This window comes from Coturnix japonica, chromosome 4, assembly GCF_001577835.2.
Source record: "Coturnix japonica isolate 7356 chromosome 4, Coturnix japonica 2.1, whole genome shotgun sequence".
Taxonomy (NCBI): domain Eukaryota; kingdom Metazoa; phylum Chordata; class Aves; order Galliformes; family Phasianidae; genus Coturnix; species Coturnix japonica.
This window is the reverse complement of record NC_029519.1, coordinates 46186294-46210371: the sequence shown is the minus strand read 5'-3', so window position 1 is coordinate 46210371 and position 24078 is coordinate 46186294. Positions and strand designations below refer to the sequence as shown.

Below are 24078 nucleotides of genomic sequence, written 5' to 3'. Positions count from 1 at the left end.
CTTGGGCCAAGCAGATTACTCAGCCTTTCTTCATATGGGGGATGCTTCAGGCCCTTTATTATCTTTGCAGCCCTCCACCAGACTCCTTACTCTGAGCAATATGGCTTATCGAGCACTAATTTAAAGTCAAGCATAAAAACAAAACAAAACACAAACAACAAACCTGCAACAACTATTTCCAAATGAAGCAATGAAATATCTCAGAGAACGTAGGTGATCTGTGGTACACACCTCCAACTAGACACAATAAGCACGCTCAATTTAACAGATCAAACTAATCCTACTGCACATCTCTCAGTTCATAGATCCGAGGGAGTTAAACATGTTAAACTTCATAAGGCATTTAAAGAACATTCCTACATGGAGGTCACACTTCTTGCTCATGTTTACTATACATGCATAGACTGAAATAAACAAAGCCCAAACCACTCTCAGTTCCAAATGCAGGTTTTGAGAACTAGGAAACTGCTGCAGAAAGTAAGAAATATCCTCTATGACTTTTATCTTTCTTCACAGTTGTATACCATTGGCATCTGGATTCAAATACTTTCTATTTACAAGAAATAACAAGCGATGCGGTAAAGGAAGTACAAGGAAGACATGGGAGAGGTATTACTACATCTGAGAACAGATCATTAATAGCATGAAGATCATTTGAAGTTAAAAATATAGGACCTTAACTTTGATTAGCTGCATGAGCTGTTAATCAACTACGTCACTGAGGAAACAGAAAGAGCAGTTACCTTTTTGTTTCAAGCTTCTTGATCAGTTATAACTATTGCAATTACCTTTAAACAATTTTCTCAATACTTACCTAGAACAGCCACATTCTAGGAAAGCAGGCAAGCTTAGAAGATCAAGAAACTCAGTCTGGAGCTTTAACCATTTCAACAGTTACCAATTTATTTTTATATAAAAAAAAATGGTAGCAATGTAGAATACAGCAATATTTCCTGTTCCACACACGCAGGTTGTGAACATTCCAAGCAACGCATACATTTTGGAAGGAGACTAGACAAGATAATTGACCAAAATGTTACTGAACACAGGAAGATTTTTTTTTTCTTTAAAAAAGGTTAAAAATTAGGTATCAATATTGTCTTTTTAATATTGCTTTCATTACTGACGACTGAAAAAACACTTGACTTTACAGACAGTTAAAAACAAGAAGAAAAGAAGAAAGCTGCTATGGCACCACCATTCAGTCAAAAAATCATACTTAATATTTGCATACTTGATAGCAGCATTCTCCCACAGAACCATGTGAAACTACAGGAAGAAAACAAAGCAAAAAAAAAAAAAAAAAAAAAAAAAGGCAGTTTTCCATCAGTATTCAAAAACCTAGAATGAAGTTATAAGTAGATGAACACTCATTGAGAATTAATCAATATATACATTCTTGACTGCTTCCCATTCTGCTCCAATACAATTGTCAAGTGTCAGTTTTGTGTATTCTATTTTTGGCCAAACTGAGTTTTTCCAGTTCACAGTTCACTGCATGCTTGGAATAAAGAGGGTCATTATAAATCCTTCTACACAACGAACTTTAAGTAGACAGCTGAAAATAAGATGTACTACTTGTAAACACACAAAAAAATACAAGCTCTTTTTGTTTCAAGTGAGCACTGATTCCAGACAGATTATCTTCGGTATCTACCTCTTTCTCCTCTGTCTCTGTCTCGGTCACAAATCCTCTCTCTCTCCCTTTCCCTATCACGGCCTCTGTCACGTTCTCTGTCTCTTCTATTATCTCTAGGCCGGTCCCGTTCCCGCTCTCGATCCCTCTCTCGAGGCCTGCTTCTCCGACCGCTGACAACTGCTTGTGTGCGGCGAAGAAAGTCGTCTACCCTCATGTCATAGTCGTGCTGTGATGAAAGGACAGCTATTTATTTTCTTTGCCAGATGAAAATCCCCTCCCTCTGTCCTTATCCACAGGACTGGCTGTAACTCTTGGGAAAGCCCAGTATAAAAATAATAACTAAAAACAAAACAACAACATCAACTGAAAACATGCATCCATCAGTACAAGTTTCTTCTCTCATCTTCAGGGCAGCACCATACATCTGTGTTTCTAGTGTGCATGAAGTAGAGTAAGATGGGGTTCAAATGTCAGATACCAACAAGAGACCTGAAAGCTAAACAGCTTTAGAGGACAGCTCAAAATTATGTAACAATCTACTCTAGGTTTTTTATATGCCTTTAAGAGTTACAGAACTCTCCATTAACGGAAAAGTATCTTTTTGTACATTGTCTGCATGCAATTACAGAAGGCCACATCCTTATTCAAACTGAACTTCAACAAGGGGTTCACAGCCTGACAACCGGATGCCATTTTAAGCAGACCAGTCACTTCAAGACCACATTCTGGTAATGCTTTGCTTCTACATGACCAGGAAGAGAAGGTTCTCAACAGCACTGAAAATAACTCATAGTTTGATTAGATATGTTTCAAAAGAAAACTGTACTTTAAGATCTGTATTTTTCAAGTCAACATGTTTGATGTTAGGCTATCTACATCTGCACCCCACATTCCTCCAATTTCTAACCTAGTCTGCAGACCTGTCTTCCCTTGTCTTTTTGGACACTTACTACTCGTTTGTCTCTATATCTTGCTTCATGTGGTACAGGATGATGTCCTGAGTATGGAGGGTGAGCTTGAGGTGGAGGTGCATGGTGCTGATAGTAAGGATGGTGTGGTGGCTGCTCCATACCTGGATACGGTGGCTACAAGAAAGTTAAAGGCAGTCTGTTTAATGATCCGAAACAAAGTCATGTACATAAGGTGTAGTGCAGGGAATACAGAGCGGAGGTTACTTTCATTCAGGTGGAAACACAGACACCTAAATACACAATTACTAGGCTGTGATCAGATGTAACAGATTACTTCTCATGAAGATGCATGCTTTATCACTGCTCTACCACTGATTTTTCAATCCTGCCCAGACCCAAAACATTACCTCTTCCCATACCTACCTTAAGATGATATTGTAGGTAAACTTTTGCTACTTAATTTTGTTAACTATAATTTTTATAGTGATCTTTAAAATTTTTATCCAAACTAGTACATTCTCAGATACTTTTCAGTGCCATGCCTACAAATACATATTTTTTACATAAATGAGCTTAGTCTGCAAGGCAAACTATTCATCAAAATGCTAGTTTACTATATTATTATTATTTAAAATGAGGAATCTATTTGCTGTTCTATTCCATTTCTATAAATGATCAAGGCCTTTCTTTCAGATACTGCCGAAGCATCTTGGCGTGCATTCCTGTTCACCAAAGAAGTAGGTGGAAGCACTGGCTTTTAGGATATTGATGCAGCATGCAGAATGGAGAGGGGAAAAATGACAGGAAAATCTGGAGGTTTAGCTGTGCTTGACAAATCAATTTCCTCCCACTGTCACAATTTGGTTCATTCCTTTCAGTTGTAAGAAGTCAGAGCTGCGTCTCAGCTGAACAAAAAATGAGAGGTATTTCCATATCCTGCAAAGACTTTTGCTTTCACAATATACACAAAAGCCAGACTTGTTAGTTAGTCAAAATCATGACCTTCACTCAGGGCCATAACAAAGTAACTTGTTACAATGATTTTTTTCCTCACTGAATGAAGAAACCAAAGCTGAATTTAAGTGTTTCACTTAATTTCAATGTACATAACTGTACATACATGTATTCACATATATTGCTCATCTGGACAGGGAAATAAATGCTTTTCAGTGAAGGATGCTATACAGCATGTCTTATTTTCATTTTGCCATTCATTATGCTTGGCTGTTTTACCACACGCTTCACTGCCCTAACCAAAAACAAGCCACTGTGTAACACCTCAACATGCCATGATCCTATGCAGCAGGTCTAGTTCTGATACATCTACTGTCTGAAAGAAAACCCTTTACTACAAATCTTTAGCTGAACACAAAATTTTGTCACATCCCCTCATGTGGGCTAAAAGTAAGGGTCTGGTAGGTCTAAGATGAGTCAGATTCTCACTGCTGTACTACTAACTACTAACTAGAATGACAGACTATAAAGTTGAAATACAAATAGTTGATATAAATTTTACACAGTTAGAGCAGAGATATATTTTAGGAAAAGGGAAGGGTTGAGCACAGATCAGAATTACTAGGCTCCTATAGCAGGGTACAGAAAAGCCATGCTTTGCAGAAAAAGGCAAAGTTGAACAAGACACAAACCATTCCTTGCCATGGTGGCGGTGGTCCCATGTTGTGGAATTCCCTCACATAATCATTGTAGGACTAAAATGAAAGACAGGGATATTAATTCTTGTGACAGGAGTTCTTCAGAAGTGCTGAAAGCTGAATATAAGAAGTTCCACCAAAATCAGTATGCACAAACTTACCCCATTTAAAAACACATCTCGTCGAACTCCTGAAAATCGTCTGTTGGGAATAAAAATTTGCAGAACTAAATTCACGTTATCCATACAGACAAGTTACAAGGACATAAAAAGAACAGCATGAACACACCTTACCTGTCTACTTCAGGATACCTGGGATCCTTTATATACCCTGTTCAAACATCAAGCAGTATTAATTTACCAACTCATGATAATAATCTTTAAATACATACTTATTAGAATCTATTATCCAGCTATCAAATTGTAACAGGTATTACAGTGCAATACCCATTGTATTCAGTTTCAACATAACTATAGAAAACTTACAATTTCTTGTAGACAATACAAAAATAACAGAATAAAGTAACAAAAAACATATTTTACATATATTATACACACACTTAGGAACTTGCACACAGTATAGCTATGTAAAGGAATACCTATGCAAACAAAGACTTGGAATTTTATTCAAATAAATTGGGAATACCCACAAGCTTGAGGAGTACTGCCCCCAGACAGTCACCACACGGCCATAGCTACATAGCAACCTAGAATCCTACTACTCCCAGCAGTTCTTAAGACAAATTTCCTAATAGGTCTTGATCACACAGTTATACAGAAAACTAAAAACAAACATAGTAAAAGGTAAAAGCCTCACAGGATAAAGAATGTTACAGTTTGGAATGTAAACTTTTTACAGCTATGTAAAATAGTGCAAAACACCACATGTGCTTCTACTGCTCACAAAATAATGCCTTTGAGTTTCATTAGATTTTACATTTTTGTTCTGCACTCTAAATAATGGTGTTGAAAAGCCAGGAAGCAACAACACTTTTTACAAAGAACGCTAAATTTGCAGTCAACCTGGACAGATAAAAGCAGATTCTTAAGAAAGAATCAGAGATCTACTACTGAAATAATGGGATATACATTCCCAATAACAGCAAATCAAGATTATGCAGATTACAACTGACCATTTAAAAAGATTTGCTTTCTGAAAAATAAAAAATCTGCAATATTCCCACTGTTGTTTAACTACCATTGCAAACACTTTTCTGGAAAGTAACAAAATGTCCACATTGATGATTAGACCCTCTCATAAAAGGCAGTAAAAGTTTCTTCTCCCTTCCTCATGTCTAGTTTCTTAAAAACAAAAAACAACTGAACATGCACCTAAATAAACCCACTACTCAGGCAACCTCAGCTGACTTTTTCAGCTAGAAATATCTGATAAACATTTTAATTTGACAACTACTGCATTGACAAGTAGCTTAAACTAATTCTAGCGATGGGTAGGCATTTCAGCTAACCATATTATACAAGCTTTTAAGTTGATCATGCACAAAAATTTACACAATTCGGAGACTCTTAGAAGGGCACAAACTAGAACAACTTATTTCTCTCTCAAACCAATATAGTGCCACAGAAATTCTGCAAGAGGTGGGTTAAACCCGGAGGCAGCACTCAGGACAAACCTTTTTGTTGTTGCTGTTGCTTTTAGTTGTATTTTTTTATTTTATTTTTTATCCCAGCCACATTAGAAGCTCACTTTTAGAATTTATGAGGATGCACTAGAAAATATTTGTGAACTGGCGCACAGAAATCTTCACAGTAAGATATTAACCTGGTCTTTGGTGAAACTCAGGGGGATAGTCAATCCTTGGTTTCTTCCTGCTGTTATGAATATCATAATCTTCTGGTCGACGCCTACACAAATTAGATATCAGAGATTAAACAAGGTTGTTTGGAGCATTTGGCACAGCAGAATACCTCAAAGGAATATTTTGAGCTGCCCAGGATCTCCATTTAACCATTCTGAATTCCACCCAGTTCAAAACATTCCACAGCTTTAAGTACAAACTCAAGTAATCAAGAACAACAGTCAAATTAAATACCCCCTTCCTATATTTTACTTTCTGGCTACAGGTGCTTCAATAGTTAGGAAAGGAACTCTACCCACTGGTACCTTTGCAACAAACAGAAGGTAACAATTTCATCTGAAAAAAGCACTTAGACTCATGTTTTAACATACCCCACTCTACAATCTGCACTAGTCTGTTGGACAAGAGAATTTGCACTGCTAGATCTAGTTAAAATAAATGTTTAAGTATCTAATTATTCAAAAGACACAAACATTACTACACTTGTAATCTATGAGGTGAAGGTTCCATAAAAGGCTTATTTTCGTACATTTTTAAATAAAATTGTACATCATTTGTGAAATGGCTTCTTTCACTGTAGCTTGTTTAGCTAGGCAGGCCAATGACATTACTAACGACTTCTGTTCTAAGCAATTTACCAGTAATGCATCAGTGCAATTAGAAGAGGAAGCTCACGAAAACTTAAGCTTCCTAATTAAAATACTTAGGGCTCTCTTCTACACATTTCACCTTTTCTGTAAGAGAACAGTTATCTGAGAATCTCTCAGGGAAGAAGCCTGTTCATGAAAAAGTTAAATTTCAGTCTCTGTTAGGTTTAATACAGAACCAAAAGCTAGCTGCTAATGCTGCTTTGTCAAGGAACAAAAACACTAATGGGAGACTACAATGCTAACACAAACATTTCTAAACACAAATCAGCTACACATCCCTCCCTCCCTCCCCAATAAGCAATAAAATTACTTATGACAAAGACAAGAAATTACTGTTTTCTTGTAAAGTTAAATTACTGTGCAACTTGCTTGCTAAGTAACAAGCTTTCTTTTTATGAAGAGCCATTTTTCCTCCCCCTTCCCAATTTCAGTTTTTAAAGCCCACTATACCCAGTTAACTAAGCTCTTTAAAATGAAAGCAGATTTTTTACTACGAGCAAAAAAGCCCAGAAACCAAAACAGTTGCATCTACAGTAAAATCAGATCAAGAAAAATAAAAGCTGGTGTAAAGAATAAACATACCGCTTTCTTGTAGTTTTGAGAGTGCATTTACGACCGGTATAAAATATGATAGAAACAGTTCATATAGTAGTCCAACTACTGACTTTTAGCTGTAAGCCACATACATAAATGGAGGCCCTGGCAGGCATGAGAAGGTGTGGTGCTGTTATATGTATAGTTTGCAGTCCATTGCAAAACCTTCACTTGTATATACTTTATTGCACTGGAAACCTCTTAGCTTAACTTCACAAGCCATCTTGGTGTTCAGTCCTTTAAAGCCAAAAATAAGGGGACGCTGCCAGGTTTCCTCCTACCTACTCGTTAGTGTCCTTTTTTTATAGATCAAGGAAATGGGGACTCTTGTTGGGTATCTGTACCTACCACAGGACGTTTCCACAAAGAGGAAACTTAACCAAAGGTTTCAGCCCAAATCATACATCAGTCTGTATGCAAAGTGGCTACACAGGGAAAAGGTGTTTGGCAGAAGGGCTAATATCAGTTCTTTGCAAAGACTTCTCCAATTCTGTAACAAGTTACACCCCCTTTTTTCCTGGAAAATGATGTTAAGTTCATATAGCAGTGATCAATAACCATGTCGATCCTCTAAAAATACTTTAAGTCCACAGGTACTGCCAGCATCTGGAAAGGTTGTATATACAGACACAGCAACAGCCTGTTGGTTTGTTGCCGGGTCTCCAAGGGCCACTCGATCCCTTTTGGAAAGAACCTATTGTTTTCAGAAGCTCAGCAAGATGTGTGAATTCAGTGGTTACATGTTAGAGAATATCTGGCAATGGGGTTAACACAGCACGGTGACACAATTTGAAACAGTCCCAATAATGCTCCTCCTCTTGAATATCAAAATAAATTAAATATTTTATCCTCAAAATGAGGCGGCATCTTCTGAAAAATTATAAGTGATCCTTATAAAAGTCCCATATTTGATAAGGCTTATCCAGAGACACACCTGAAAGAAAAGGCTTTTACAAGATATTAACACATTTTTGGCATATAAATATATCCTTCTCTCCATCTAGCCTCCTCATAATAAATTCAAGCTTACCTACAGCTAGTGTTACAGATTGCAATATCTCAATAAATTATCTAGTCTAAACTAGATGGTACTTTAAGAGCCTTTTTTTTTTTTTTTTTCCTCTGCAAAAGCAAAGATCCCCATTTTCCTCTTGCATAATGACAGACCGGGAAATCATGTGAAATCCTCAATGAAGCCACAAACTTGTCCATGCAGCTTGATTTGAGGATTTTCTCTCTTCTTTATCGCAGGGAAAGCTTTGACGAATCACATTCCTCCATCACGTTATTCTGATACATGTGCCTACTATCAGTCCAAAGAACGTTTCTAACCTTCCCACGTCCCGAACGGGGTCTCGACGAGACGGTCGTCCTCTTGATCGGGGCTGTGAGTGCATTCTTCTCTTGTGCCTCATTTTATGAATGAGTTGATACAAGTCAATACTTTCATCAGGAGGGAACAGAAGACAAAGCTGGGTTCCACATTCCGGCTCAATTTCCTACAATTAGTTAGAAGTTCAGTAGTGATTTATAAACCGAGATAAGAAACTCTCCTCAATTACATATAATACATACTTAAACAAAATCCCCTAAAAAACAAAACACCTTAGATCTCAGCATCATCAGAGACAGAGCAACGTTCACTTACATTACCTTCCACTCTTTCAGAACTACTTAAAATTTTCATAAAACAGTCCAACTCTCAGGGCAACCACATCTTCCCATTAGTCATCCAGGCCACATCACTGTTTTGCTACAATACTGAAGGACTGTTTTTCACCATAAAGAAAATGATCACCTATTACAGACAGAAAAGCAACACATGTAGGAGAAAAATCCAACCTAGCTTCACATAAAAATCCACGGCCTGATGAAGTTGACTATTTACCACTCAAAAAAAGTTATTCAGTCAGTGATTAACAGATCCATGAAAATACTAGATCAACACTTGGCAGCAGTCAGAACAAGCAAAATCACATGTCAGGATTATTAGGAAAGAAAAAGAGAAAAAGAAAATTATTGAAATCATTATATCACACTGAAAGTTTATGTTCCACCTACTCCTGGGGGATACTTCTGGTCCCAATGTCTTTACAAAATAAAGATAAAGGCAGGGGTACAGGGACAGTAGAACAGGTAAAACTTTGAAGGATGCAACACAAATAGAACAATCCTTTTACTGAACGACTGAACAGGTTGTGACTGTTCAGACTAAGAGAAAAGGAGAAATCTCTGGGATATGGAGGACAAAAGCTACAAGAAGGCGATTGACACTGAATTGCTTGGAGGAAAGGGACAGAAAAATTTGTTGACCACCACTTCTGGTACAAAAACCTGAGGCTATTAAATGAAGACAGCAGGAAACAGCTGCAAAACAATTGAAGAAAGTGTTTTCTTCAACCTGATGCCTAGCAGGCCTGGGGAGCATCCTGGGAAGTATGCTGTAGATATAAAAACTCACATGAGTTCTAGGGGTAAAAGTAAACATCCTCAGAATAGAGATCCATTAGGGGTTAAATAAAATATAGACAGATAAGTGACAAACACTTCAAGAAATAACCCAAGCTGAAAAGCTAGAAAAGCAAACAGACAGCGCTTGTCCAGTACCTCCAGTACCTAACAGTACAGTGATATCATGAATAATTAAAAACTCACATCTAGACTGTGACTCTTTGGCAAAGTGCACCAATATAAAATGAAACCTTGATCATACCTTGATCATTTAAGAAAAATAAAGTTAATTGATTGTTATTATTTTTTTTTTTAAAGATCCCACTAAATTTGAACAATACAGAAGATAGTACTTTACTTCTACTACCTAACAAAGTTAGCGTGTCTATGAGCAAAAATAACAAATGAAGTATAGTATATGTTATTCCATTTAGTAAGCAGACTATGATACTTCCATCCTGACTCTGGAAAGCAGAACCCATCATTTTAAATCAAGATTGAGTTACATGATTACAGCAGCAACATGCCTGCACTCTAGTATGTCTGACAAGCCACCCCACTAACAACTAACTAGCATACGTTTAATTATGGTAGTGCCTATGCCCTAAGATAAACAGGAGAAAGGCAGAACACAATGAAAAAAACAGCTGGAAATATCAGAACTTGTAAAAAAGAAAAAAGAAAAAGCATGCTATACAGGTTTGCACATCATACAATCCAGACATATTGTATTTCAATCCCAAAACATCAGTTTTGAAGCATCAAACTCTGTTTATCACAAAGACAAAAAGAACATAATCACTCCTTGGTCTTCATTTTCCTTCTTCCCCAGCAGCATTAGAAATCAGATGAATGCCTTTGTCACAGTACCCTAACAATGAGTAAATGATCTAAAGAGATTCCAAACCTCTATATACAAACTGAACAAGAACTCGAAGATGTGAATTATTAAACAAAAACCAAAACAAAACAAAAAACAGCATTAACAAACCTGTCCATCGCGTCCAATCTTTACCGGCTTATGTTCGTTCCAAGGATTGGTCAGATGAGCAGACTTAGTGAACGGCAATTCACGCCTAAATATGCAAGTGGTATCATTTACAGCTTTGCCCTCATATTTTAAAATAATCATTCGTACGACATGACATAGCATAACGTATAATTCTGTTAACCTTTGTACTGGTAGGTATCTGAATGAATCTATTAGTACAAGAAGAACTGAACATTTCACTTGATATAGTCCATCCTATGACAGCCTAGTTAACATTGCAGTAGGTTGATCTCATTCTAAAATGCTCGTCTTAGTAAAATGTTGAGATTGTGCAAAAAATAAACAAGTACAATCTAAATATGTTGACCAGTCTCTATGAGACAGAGTACTTTCATGTACTTCATATAATAATGTCACTGGAATAAAACCCAGAGAACACGATGTTACTCTCAAGCTAAAGTATCTTTGACATTATAGTAGGTAACTTCCTAAGGTTCTTTCCAACCTCAGTCTTCCCATAATTAAACAATAAGTGAAAACTCCTCTGCATTTTTTCTTTCTGCCAGCACCAGAGCTCATGCAACCGTGCAATAAATCTCATGGGACCATTACAGCTAGTTTTCTTCAAAGAGACTTGTAACTTTTTTCAGTGTAACTCAATTATAGGAATGTACATACTGCTCACATCCTATACATAAAAAAGTGTCTCTACTTATCTCACATTATTTTAGAACACTAGCATTTCCTTTCTTTAGCAAAATGACGTACATTAGATGAACATAGGAAAAAGCATCCTACAAGAATGGCTGTTTGCCACAGCTGTCTACCAAGCAATCAGTTGCAAGAACTTCAGAATACACTTTCTTAGTTTCAGGGTTAGAGATGAGTGAAGGAAAACACTCAAGCATTAAAAATCTCTAAGCTTATTAATGGACAACAAAAAATATTTGTATGACAGGTACAAATCTGAGTATCACACTCAATAACATAGGGCATGGGTACATGAAGGATTTATTATCATAAATAGATGATATTATAACATAATGTTAATAAACAGAAACATAAATGAATGATTATTTACCTACAAATCCAGTCAATTTTAAAGACACCTCCCAACATTTTTGCATTCATTCCTGCAGGCAACACCCAGTGTATAGGTGATCCTCCGTGATGGGATTCTGAAGACAGCCTTGCAAATCCTAGGGATTTCACATCAATTGTAACAACAGAAAAGCTACCACACAAAATGTCACTTTCACTTACCTTTCTAAAAGCTTATCTCCCTTACCTTGGAATTTGCCACTCTCTCTTACAGAAAATATCAAAATAACACTCCTTGCTGATCTAAACGCAGCATTAAGCTTTTTTTCATTCACTGGAAGGGTTGACCATACTCCCTAAAAGAAAACAACCCCCAACACATCAGCAAAAGTGTTAATGTCAAGTGGTTTCGCTGACAGATTTCAAGAACATGGCTTAGGCGAAAAAAACCAAGACCAAGCTAGTGATCAAGGATAAAAGATAATCAAAAGAGAATGGTACTGTTAACATCAGTTCTTTTGGAAAACACTTTTAGCCTGTCTCATAATAAAACTTATGGGAAAAAAAGTTGCTTTGTCTTTTTTGAACACTGTAGATGCACTGAGCATTTATAAGGTTTCATTTGTAACAACAGACAGATGATTACATCTGTCACACACACACAGCAGCAGAAAGACAGTGTGACAAAATGGTGTCTTACACAGAAGAGTACAGGAAGCAAAGGTTCGTTATAAATTCCTCCATGCACAAAAAATGGTGCTGACATTCATCAACACTTGCTGAAGATTGATAGTGACCAAACAGTGGCCATGAGCACAGTGATCCATTTCAGCAGTGGCAACAGTGGGCCACCTCTAATGGCACAGACCTTTATGAGAACAGCATGCAGGCTTATGTTCATTGCTGGCAAAACTGCAAAGCTAATGGCTGTGAGTGTGTTAAACAATAGGGTTTTTCAGTTGAACATCCGCTCTATCAAATAGTATTACTGTGCTCTGTGGTAGTTTCCATGGAAATAAACAGGAAGCATTCATTTCAGAATGACCTATATAAATGAAAGGTGGACAGGCAGACTTGAATGACCCTGTTGGTGTGACAGATTAGCAGAGGCGACCTTGCAGGCTTTGAAGTTCTTTTAGCAAATGGGCAGATATCGAAGACACCGGACCAACATATCAAACTAACAACACAACTCAAAATAGTTTGTTCAGTATCCCTCATCTTCACTGGCTAGTTCCTACCTTTGAACTTCCTCCAGACACTCCCTCAGCCACGTCCAGAAAAACCCTCATCCTGCTTTTAGGCAACTCAGCTATAAAACAGATAGTTTGCTACACTAGTTTTCAGTAACATCAGCACCCCATTCCATTTCTCAGAACAAGTTCAGAAAAGAAGCTTATGCTTGCTTACTATGTTCAAGCTTCAGCCTCAGAGTATTTTCTAGTAGATAAAGAAACTGGTCTTTGACAAAAAGAAAGGATGGGGAATAACATGTTTTTATGTCCTATGCTGTGCTCAATTACTGCTTGCCTGATCTTATGACAAGCCAATTCATTGGAAGAGTCACCAGAAAACTATTTATTTTCTCACTTTTAGTCAGATGCTCACTGTTTTAGGATTGTTTGTGAAAGCACACTGAGACAGAACAACTTACATTGGCTACATAAAAGTCAACTGAAAAATGCTGTGAATCACACAACATTAAATACTTACGCATCCTTTCTGTTCTGCTTCTGTAACTAAACATTGCCTCTACAGCAGCTGATGGATACAGACAGAACAGCAGGTAGTATCACACTGCCAAGATTTCACAGAGGAAACCCAGAGAAACAAGAAACCCTATGCTCCAATAAGGAACACGTGTTCAATTCCACTCAATGAACTTCTGCCCTTAAGGAAGCAGCAGCCATGGTGGCAGATCATCCAAACTATTTCTACCAACAGCTTCTAAACAATGCTGCTGCCAGGCAAAAATCTATCTGCACTGTACAAATTCTAAAAGCTCAGCAGCAACAGAGATCCCACATTCTCACTGACTATCCTGTACCGTGTATAAAACTTATCTGATCACAGAGAAAGATCTAACACAAAGTGCAAATTACAAAGTACCATAATGCTGAAAACGGAAGCTCCCTCAAAATTAACAGGAGCAGGAGACCCATAGTGCTGGATTTATGCAAGACTACCACCTGCCCTAAACCATATTCTGATTACAGTTATTACAATACCTTTTTTTTTTTTTAAATAAAAACAGATTTTCAAAAAAGACAAAATCATTTTCCCCAACACCTGAAGCAAATTCAATGTACTGATTACAAGGACTATTCTAAATTCTTTTCAATAACTAGAACTTAATGTTTTGTATGAAAAAATGACAACATTGCATATATCCACTGTATTTCACAACTGGTCACCTTAACATGATCACTTTTACAGAAGAATAGTGTAGATTCATTCAGAACGTACCATCAGAGAGGCACTGAGCAAAGAAGACTAGCTTTCAAAACTTCCTTGAACCAGCTACCCACTGGTTTCAGAGACAGATTCACTCATGGCTTAAGGCTCCTTTTAATTTTATCATGAACAGTGACTGGTTTTCTGGAGAAAAGAAGGCTGCAGGGTGACCTCACTGCAGCCTTTCAGTACATAAAGGGAACCTATATTCAGGATGGGAGTAAACTCTTTAAAGGGCTGATAATACCAGGACAAGGGGAAATGGATTTAAGTTGAAAGAGGGTAGATTTGGGTTGGATGTTAGGGGTAAGTTCTTTACTAGGAGATTGGTGAGGTCCTGGAACAGGCTGCCCAGGGAGGTTGTGGATGCCCTGTCCCTGAAGGTGTTCAAGGCCAGGTTGGATGGGGCCCTGAGCAACCTGATCTAGTCAATGTGGAAGTTTGGTGGCCCTGCCACGTGGGGGGTTTGAACTTCATGATCCTTGAGGTCCCCTTCCAACCAGGGTCATTCTGTGTGTGATCTGTGATTCTGTGACTGGTGGCCTAGAAACTTCCCTGGGTTACAGTGGAAGCAGAGTTGCTACCCCAAAAGCATCAGGGAGCATTAGCTTTCATCATCACCACTACCAAGACTGAAGTAATGAAAAAAGGCGCACACATACACACCAATACACTTGTGTTATAGTAAGCTGTGTCCAAATATACTCAATGTGATGAGTTTCAAGAAAAATTTACATACCTTTGCTTTAGCAAGTGAAACGTTTTCATGGTTATTACTCTTGATGAGAAAAAATCTTGCATCTTGGAGAATGTATTTAAGTTTGCTTGTTTGGTCTGAAAAAAAAAATAAATGTGTAAAATAAGTTCAGCTGTAAAAATTCAGCTTTCAAAAATGTTGCTGTAAGTGTAGATAGTTATTTGCCTCCTTCAAAACAGACTGTATCCCACCCCATTCCTACCTATGGATCAAAACAGTCAACCACCCAACTTGAAATTTGAAATCTAAGCTGTGTAGTACAAAATGCCAAGGGAAATCAAACTAAAACTTGAGATATTCAAGTAAAGAAAAAACTAAAATTAGCAGGACTTAGTGATGTTCCGATATATAGGACTTATTTCCTTCCTTGAGACTCTCTGGATGAATATCAGGAAACACATATCAACATGAATCCTCCAATAGATATTAATGATACAGTCCTCTTTTTACATGGAAGCAACTCATTTTTTGCTTTGTTGCTTCTGTGATGAGGCAAAAAGGCTGGAATTTTTGCATTACACTCTCAACACATGCAAAATTAGCTCAAGATTTACTCATGCTCACATTTACAGGCTCAAAAGGCTTTATATCGGAACATTACTACTCACATATAATTTAATGAACAGAGACAATGGCTCGCTGTGGGGCATGCATTAAAAATTCAAATTTAAATGATACCTTTTTGGACAGCACGAACGGAAGATGATAATTTCTCATGCTTCTTTTCTGAACCTGTGTTTAGCCAAAGTACATTTTGTTCAGATTGAGTCTTAATAGAGATAATATACAATTTCTACAGCCTTGTCACATACAATTTTCATTCATGACAAATTATGCTTTCTGGCGCGCACCCACACACACAAAAAGATACTGTTCCATGTGCACGAGTGTTGGTTTGTTTTAATTGTTTGGTTGGTTTTGGGTTGTTTGGTTTGGGTTTGTTTTTTAAAATAGCATTTGAACAGTTTCCTACTCAGAAAACTAGTCACTGAATCATCATCTTCCAAGTTTTAAAAAAAAGTGAAAATTCCACTTAAGCAACAGAATAGCATTAAATTAACAAGAAAGCCCACAACCTCCCTTCCCCCTCCCCCACCTCCACCTCCCCCAAAGGTACCCACACACAACATGCCAGAAGTCAATACTGAATTATACAAAGCTACATACCCCATAAATCTCTACAGCCAGTTACATTTATTTTAGACTATTCATTAAGACTTGATGCAAGTCAGGACAACAAGCAATAAAAGGAAAGAATACCTGCATAGGATTCTGATGCAGAACTTCCACTTCTATCAAAAACAATTGGAGAGATACCTCTAGCTCTCTTCCTTTCCTTCTTTTTCTCATCTAAAAAAAGAAAAAGAAAAAAAACAAACACAAAATAGCATCATTTTCATCATTACGCAACAGGCAAAATTTAGATGCAAAGCACCAAAACAGGCAAATATTCATAAAGTTAAAGTTAGCACTTGAAAAAAAGCACTAAAGTTAGCACACATTAAAATCCTAGTTGCTGCACCCAAAGCAGCGTTTGCTTTTTCTGCACATGCAAAAGCTTTTAATTCACAAAAAAGCCAAATGCCACAAACCTAGAAATTGCAAGCAAAGTTGAAAGACAGAACTAATCTCCTAGGTGTTCACATAAGGGTGGTTTTAGTTCTTCTCTTCAGCAAAATTTACAGAGCACGAACTCTGACAGTGACATGGGCTTGCTTGCTCAAAGCTAAACAAAACATCAAGAAGTATGAAAACAAAACACTGGAGCACAGTTATTTGCACTCTAGAAAAAGACAGGTTATGCTACAGACCTTTTCAGAACAACTATTACATATTTATTTGTCTTTAAGTTACACTGTTCTGTTTGGTAATTCCAAACAATAAACCTGAATGAAATCACAGATATTAAGCAGGAAAACTGTCTATGAAGACTTTAGATCAGGAAGCTAAACAAGAGGAAACTCAACAATACAGTAAGCCTCTTTCTTCTATGAAAAATTTAGACTGTACTGAAGTTTCTCTACTCTACAGCAATTACAATAATCTTTTCAAGGTTTACTTGATGCAAATCTTTTATGTCTGCGTATATAGAAACAACTAAGGGAAAGAATGTTCAACTACACTCAGAAAACAGGTCTGCACGAGCCTGAAATCCTCCAAGCAATGCAGTATTTATGTCATCAACATTTCCTATCTGTAACTCAGCACCAGTTACACTAAATGACTGAGAAGCATTTGTTCTTAGTTTTTGCTCAAAACTTCTCTATGTTTGTCTTAATAGCTAATAATTCCAACTTACATTCAAACTTGCTGTACAGAAGGCAGACAGTGCTCAACTACCTAACATCATACCTTCTCTGGTGAATACAGTGCTTTTACTGCTCCAGTTTACTTGGTCAACCATCTACATGAGTTCAGAATAACTTATATCCATTAAGATGAATTTCCCTAGAATATTTCAATATTAAGATCTTACTGACTTGTGTTGCTAAAGATTACTTTACACATGTTCATTGATCAGTACCTTAAAATTAGCAAAACTCTCAATGGCAAAGTGTTTCAGATCAGAATGTTAAATGTCACCTACCTGATGCTTCTGAACCAGACGCAGATCTGACTGACCCGTCTGTGAAAGAGGCAGATTCGGAATCAGAATCGCTGGCTTCACTTCGTGTGTCATAGTCATTTCCTTCCTTCTGATCTCTCTCATCCTGTTCATACTCTTCTTCATCCTCTTCCCCATCTTCTTCCACCTCTTCATCCTCCTCCCCTTCATCATCTTCTTCTTCTTCCATTCCTTCCTCCTCGTTTTCTGTATTGCCTTGTTCAGAAGAGCCACTGCTACCAGTCTCATGGTCTGAACAATATTCCTCAGAGTTAACCTCTTCTTTAGAAGAATGGCTGGACCTGCTTGGTCTTCTATCCAAATCATGTCTGATTCTCTGATGTTTAAAGAAAAAGCGAATCAGTGGTCACACAACATTGTTAGGATGCAAACACAGTCCTAAGAGAACGTGCCTTATAAAAGTCTCAGTTGTTTTATTTATAAGGCAGCAAGAACATTTAATACCTCTGAACCATCTGGTGTGGAAGACTTTGCCCTTCTGTCAATATCCCTCTTCCTCAGACACGTCTTTTCTGGTTGTCCTTTATAAGGATCCCTGGAACTGCTTGACACGCGTGTTTTTCGATCACCATCTGGGCGTCTGTTTCTATCAGACCTCTGGTACTCCTCATTCTTGTATTCTGATACTGGCTTTCCTTTTGTAGACACTATTCTCTTGTTATTGCTAACTGATGAACTAGGAGGCTTTGGCATCATCTGCCTCGATGAATGCACAGAAGGTTTTTGTCTTTTGCTTTCAACATTTTCCAACCTGTCACTTTTTCTTTTTGATCCTTAAATGAGAAGAGATATCAAGCTTAATGTTATTTTGTATAACAAACCTTTAACCTCTACAGAGACTCCTGCTTCCTCTCCTATTGGTAAATGCCCTGTTGCACTTGGTTCATTAACAACATTCTGAAAGGCTTGTACAGAACAGCTGATGCTGTAAAACTTGCCTAACACTTTAAAAGAGCAACTACTTCCCTTAGATTTTGGTAGGTGTTTTCTAAATGTTATATATGGAAACATTAAACAAACTCTCATGCTACTGGCCTAAAGCCATATTAACAACTGAGCCAGAACAAGACTTGTGGCCCCCCTTGCTCCATATCACTTCATTAAAGCAAATACCACAGACTTTTCTAACATCAAATACACTCATGACAATGCAGACTCCACAATTACTTCTGAGGCAAGAGGTAACCCAGTTAAATGCTTGTTTGCAAGGTCAGGTGAAAGAGCAGATTCCCTTGGAAGTCTTTTTGGACTCCTTAGCTCTTTGAATCAAGTTCTAAAACGTGTTACTCAAAGACTGAACCATAATAACACAGACAGATTTATTTACTTTTTCTTTTTCCATCTTTTACGTAAGACCTCCACTGCAAAAGTCACATACCCTTTTTCTCACATTTATCTTGCTCACTGTCTGGGTTATACAATTCATCATCTTGGTCAGGAGCATCAGTTAAAATGTCATCCAGAACATTTAGCTCACCATCTGAAAACAAAAAAGAACAACTATAAAGAGTCTGAAGATGCAAACCACAGTAAAACTAGTATTTAGAAAACAGAACATTTCCTTTACAGATCTGTCACAGAGCAAAAATTAAAGTTCTCTCAATTTTATTCTTTCCAAAATTTTGCTTAGATGCATGGATTGAGTAAACCCAATAGAAGAATTAAAACATGCCACAGGATGCATTTAGGTCTCTGAATAAGGTCCAGCTTGGCTCCTCACACCACACTTTGCAGGAAAGCTGACCTATAAATGGAAGCTTAATAAATAAGCCTGTACAAAATTTGAACAAAAATAAAAACAACAAAAAACAGCAAGAGACTGGGATACAGTCTGAGTGCCATCAGCAAAGTGGAAGGACCTTCCTACTCCTAATTCTGAAGGCCTTGCACCTTAAATTATTCCCACTCTTCTGTCCTAATATTTTTGTTCTTGTTACTGTGTTAGGAAGGGAATTTTGCGATATACCTCCATAGGTAAAAGGTATAGGAAAAAGACATAAAAGGACAAGATAATTTAATAGAAAGAGTGTAAGCTACGTCATCCCACCAAAGAAGTGGAAAAACAGTTTTGCTGCATAATTAATTGTGAATTGCTATAAAAAAACCTCTACAACTAATTCACTTTGATGAAAAGGGGGGGGGAGGAAGGGGGAAGGAAGGGGGAAGGAAGGGAAATTAATACTAGAAGCATTAAATGACCGGACTTGCCACATAACTTTTAAAACTTGACAATGCTTCACTGTTTCACTTGAGTGAAACCAGAGGAGATATGTGGTGATTCCAGTAAAAGGATTCATGGATGGGAGACAGCAAATCAATATTCTAATCATGATAAATATAAGATTGGACCAAGCTTTAGCATGTAAAAGGAAAAATAATAGAGAAAGTATTAACTTTGCAAAACCATGACAAGTCTCTTATTGTTTCTCCTAATTTCTAAAATTTTGAGCTCTCGCTCTACGTTGCTGTGGTTTTATTTTCTGCTTAAGAAAACAGAAGCAGACAGATGGCCAGGATTCCCATTAAGGCCAAAACTGGGATGAAGCAGTAAAGAAAGTCATTCCAAGTTTGACAACGTTATAGCAAAACCTTGAGCTGTAACACCAGACAAGTTTTACAGCTTGGTATTAGAAAACGATAACCCACATCAGAAAGAGAAGTGACTTTTATAAGCTCTTCTACATACACCAGAATCACCATATTCTAGCTTCCTTCCTGGCACTTCTGTGGCAAGGGAATGTAGAAGTGGTCACCGAACTGCACAGCTGCTCTTGATGATGCAAAGGAAGTGGTGCACAGAGAAGGTGAAGGTTTTCACTGGCAGCACTCAAAGGACATTCAAAGGCAACACAAAGTTACATCGTAATTCTTTCAGGAGCAAACCTTTATGCTTGCAGACACTATACATCCAGATACAATATTCTTGCAGTTAATGATCTGAAATTTAAGGGACAGGCTGATGGCTGCGCAACTGCTAAACACAGTTTGCAATGTCCTGGATTGCATCATGCTTCTCCACAAAAGACTGGACAAGTTCACTACATAAGATTTTATTATTGGAGGCTAACGAAAAACAGGTGTACTAGAATTAAATGCATCACCCATCACAGATCACAAACACTGATACTCAGCTTGGTTTCTGTTTCAGGGAGGCAACAGTATACTTGTGTAAAAGACATTTAACTTAGCTACCTAGCTAACCTGGTTTCAGAAATGTTAAATTTGCCTCTCAGCTGGTTCCAAAACAAGTGAGACAATAATGAAAATTCTATCGAATAAGGAAGTCTGATACAGACTCTCTGACAATAGCAGGACACGGGGAAATGGTTTTAAGTTGAAGGAGGGAAGATTTAGGTTGGATGTTAGGGGGAAGTTCTTCACTAGGAGAGTGGTTAGGCCCTGGAACAGGCTGCCCAGGGAGGTTGTGGATGCCCCGTCCTTGGAGGTGTTCAAGACCAGGTTGGACGGGGCNGGGGAAGTTCTTTACTAGGAGAGTGGTTAGGCCCTGGAACAGGCTGCCCAGGGAGGTTGTGGATGCCCCGTCCTTGGAGGTGTTCAAGACCAGGTTGGACGGGGCCCTGGGCAACCTGATCTAGTAAATGTGTATGTTTGGTGGCCCTGCCAGGCAGGGGGGTTGGAACTACATGATCCTTGAGGTCCCTTCCAGCCCGGGTCATTCTGTGATTCTGTGATAAATGCTTTCAGGATTAGGTAGGCCTGATTTATAGTCAGAACCCTAAAAAAGGATCACAAGGACAAAAGGAAAGGTCCCCCCAACCCCCTTCTGTGATGCATTTGACTCCTAAGAAGTTTGCAGATGTATTTAGCAGCCTGCTGACGCAAAAAGGGTAGTGTGACCACACAGCTCCTACCTGCCAGCTACATCAGGTATATACAGCTCTAATGCCTTCCATAAAATGATTCACTCACTCAACTGTCACTGTTCAATCAGATCAGCCAAATTATCTCAGAGAGATCAAGATAAGCATCAGGAAAAGCACAAAAAAAGAAACAGGAAAACAATAGAGGGACAGATTTCTTACAGTTCATCTCTGCTGAAGGGGGAAGGTCCGCATGGGTCCATTTCACTACAGACGCTCCCAACTGGGTTCTCCTGCAACTCATCTTATGTTGACTCCGGGATGTGTTGGATCCCTCCATGAACAAATTTAACTCACCTGAAACAGCAGGAAAGTAACCTGGGGAGAGTGTTTTTCCTCTACTGGACAAAAGAGTTAGATCTATTCAAGGAAGGGTCCAAACAAGAAGCTGAATTGGCAAACAGAGGGGATAAGACCAGGCAATTTCCAACTGAAAGGGTAAGTGATGTTTATTTCCACTTTCCCTAAGCAATGAAACAGCATTTCTCTCCTAAAAAGAGCATTAAAGTATCACATTTACAGCAGAAACAAATAAAGTTACAAATGAATGTGCATTAACATCTAGTTCGTATCAGCCCTTTCAGAGGGTAGAAAACTAAAAAGCAAATTAAAACACAAAACAAAAAAGCTTCTCGTCTGTTACTCATTACTTTATCACTACCAGTGATTAACACAAAAAGAATAAAGGAAGAAAAAACAACACATCCTAACAACAATAACGGGCCTGGATGGAGAAAATGGTTATAGGAGTTGACATTAGGAAGTCAATAGTGAATACTTCAACTTCACTGCATTACTAAAATGACAGCTCAAGTCTGTTGCAAAGCAGATCAATTACATCTAACCTCCCCACTTTTACAATAATAAAAATAAGAATCAAACATCAAAAATACTTTTATTCATCAGCTCTATCAAGAACTCGTAGGAATTTTAAACATGAGCTGGTTTCACAGTAAACATTAAACACAGCAAACTTTCACCATCCCGAGATATGGCCAAAGACATCTGACAGCCTGCAAGAAGGTTAATGGGAAATGTATATTCCACAGAAGTCCAAAATGATGCAAACCATCCCACACCATCATTGATCCTTTTACAGACAACTGCTATAATCTGTGCTAATCACCAGCCAACAATCTCCTATTTGCTTTTATAGGTCATATAGGTTATATTATAGGTTATATTGCTCTTTAAGGTCAATTTGGTGAAGAATAACATATATAAAAGATAACATCAAAGGAAATATGCGGATCACTTAAGCATCCACACAGTAAGTTTTAAACGTTCAGAATATACATTACCCTGGAAAAACTTGCTGATTTCAAATGTATTTACACACAGTGTATTATGGAGCCTCAGTAGCTCCATAAGGGCAGTGAAACCAATTGGAAAGCACCAAAGGAATAACCTAATGGCAGCTTTTGCTCGTTGAAATGATTGCAGCCCTTGACAGCAACCCCCCGCCCCCCAAAAAAAGAAAGAAAAAAGAAAAAAAAAAAGAAAAAAAGAATAAAGAAACACGACCACGGTTCCCACTATAGCTGCAAGAAATCAGACGCCTCCAGCACGGAAGTGCCCACACTGATGAGCTCGCTGCCCTATGCCTCCCCCCCCCCCCAGTCACCTTGTCCCGGTTGGGCCCTGTCACCTCCAGCTCCTCAGAAGGAGACAGGAGAAGGGCCTGTCCACACGGAGCGGCCTCGCCACATCCTCAGGCCGTGGAAACCGCCCCCAGCCGAGGCCTCCTGCCCCCACAGCTCTTCTCAGGCCGCTCCCGGAGCGAAGGCCCAGCACTACCAACCAAGCAGGCCCCGCGAAGGACAGACGGCTCGAACAGAGAACAAGCTCCCGTACCGCCCCCTAATCCCAACGCTCAGCTGCCACCAGCAGCCCCAGGTACCTTTCTCCTCCCGGCTGTCCGCCGCCATCCCGCTACCGCCGCCGCGACGCGCTCAGCGCTCAAGATGGAGGCGCCCTGTCTCAGCTCGTAGCAATTCCCGCTGCCCAGCATGCACCGCTTTGTTTACGCACCCAGCGGCCGCAGAGAAAGCAGCGCTCTGCTGCGCATGCGCTATGGGAGGAAGGCGGGGAGCGCGATGTGCGCATGCGTACTCTTGGAATTTTAAAGTTTGCTGTACTGCTGCGTGTGGTTTTAATGCTGTTTCTGTTAATAAGAGACTTATAAAGAAGAGTAAAAGAGGGGCACTGGGGAGGAAGAGAGGGTTTTATAAGGGTCTCAGCTCTCAGGGGAGACCTTATAGCTCTCTATAACTTCCTGAAAGGGGGTTGTAGTGAGCTGGGGTTGACCTCTTCTTTTGTTATTAGTGATAGAACTAGAGGGAATGGTTTTAAGCTGCGCCAGGGGAGATTCAGGCTGAACATTAGGAAGTATTACTTCTCGGAAAGGGTAGTCAGGCATTGGAATGCACTGCCCAGGGAGGTGGTGGAGTCACCGACCATGGGAGTGTTCAAGAAACGTTTGGATGTTGTGTTGATGAATATGATTTAGCCGGGAAGTATTGGCAATGGTTGGACTAGATGATCTTCTAGGTCTTTTCCAACCTTGATAATTCTGTGATTCTGTTTTGCCTTCTCAGTATGGGGGCAGTTCT

At 38.6% G+C, this 24078-nt stretch overlaps 1 protein-coding gene across 5 annotated transcripts; it reads right to left on the bottom strand.

Moving 5' to 3' along the window:
• Positions 1-877: 877 nt before the first annotated feature.
• On the bottom strand, positions 878-23497 carry YTHDC1 (YTH domain containing 1). Of its 5 annotated transcripts, XM_015861685.1 has the most exons (18): positions 23367-23497; positions 21629-21763; positions 18964-19065; positions 18030-18358; positions 17547-17901; positions 16220-16309; positions 15638-15691; positions 14942-15036; positions 11996-12104; positions 11789-11906; positions 10708-10792; positions 8598-8764; positions 5985-6067; positions 4496-4532; positions 4364-4403; positions 4197-4259; positions 2590-2724; positions 878-1865 (listed from the first exon to the last, which is right to left on the bottom strand). In XM_015861685.1, the coding sequence occupies exons 1-18, from the start codon at positions 23392-23394 to the stop codon at positions 1641-1643; spliced, it is 2250 nt and encodes a 749-aa protein (XP_015717171.1). In that variant the 5' UTR covers positions 23395-23497; the 3' UTR covers positions 878-1640. The 5 variants fall into 5 exon arrangements, with proteins under 5 accessions (XP_015717171.1, XP_015717172.1, XP_015717174.1 ...); XM_015861686.1 differs by lacking the exon at positions 15638-15691; XM_015861688.2 differs by lacking the exon at positions 21629-21763 and having other exon boundaries at positions 23367-23496.
• Between the last annotated feature and the right edge of the window lie 581 nt (positions 23498-24078).

Excerpts from the sequence above, each read along its gene's own strand:
- YTHDC1 (XM_015861685.1), bottom strand. The coding sequence starts at position 23,394 with ATGGCGGCGGACAGCCGGGAGGAGAAAG. Across the intron at positions 6,068-8,597 it reads CCCGTTCGGGACGTGGGAAG|GCGTCGACCAGAAGATTATG; the intron begins GTTAGAAACGTT and ends TAATTTGTGTAG. Across the intron at positions 1,866-2,589 it reads GATATAGAGACAAACGAGTA|CACGACTATGACATGAGGGT; the intron begins GTAAGTGTCCAA and ends CTTTCATCACAG.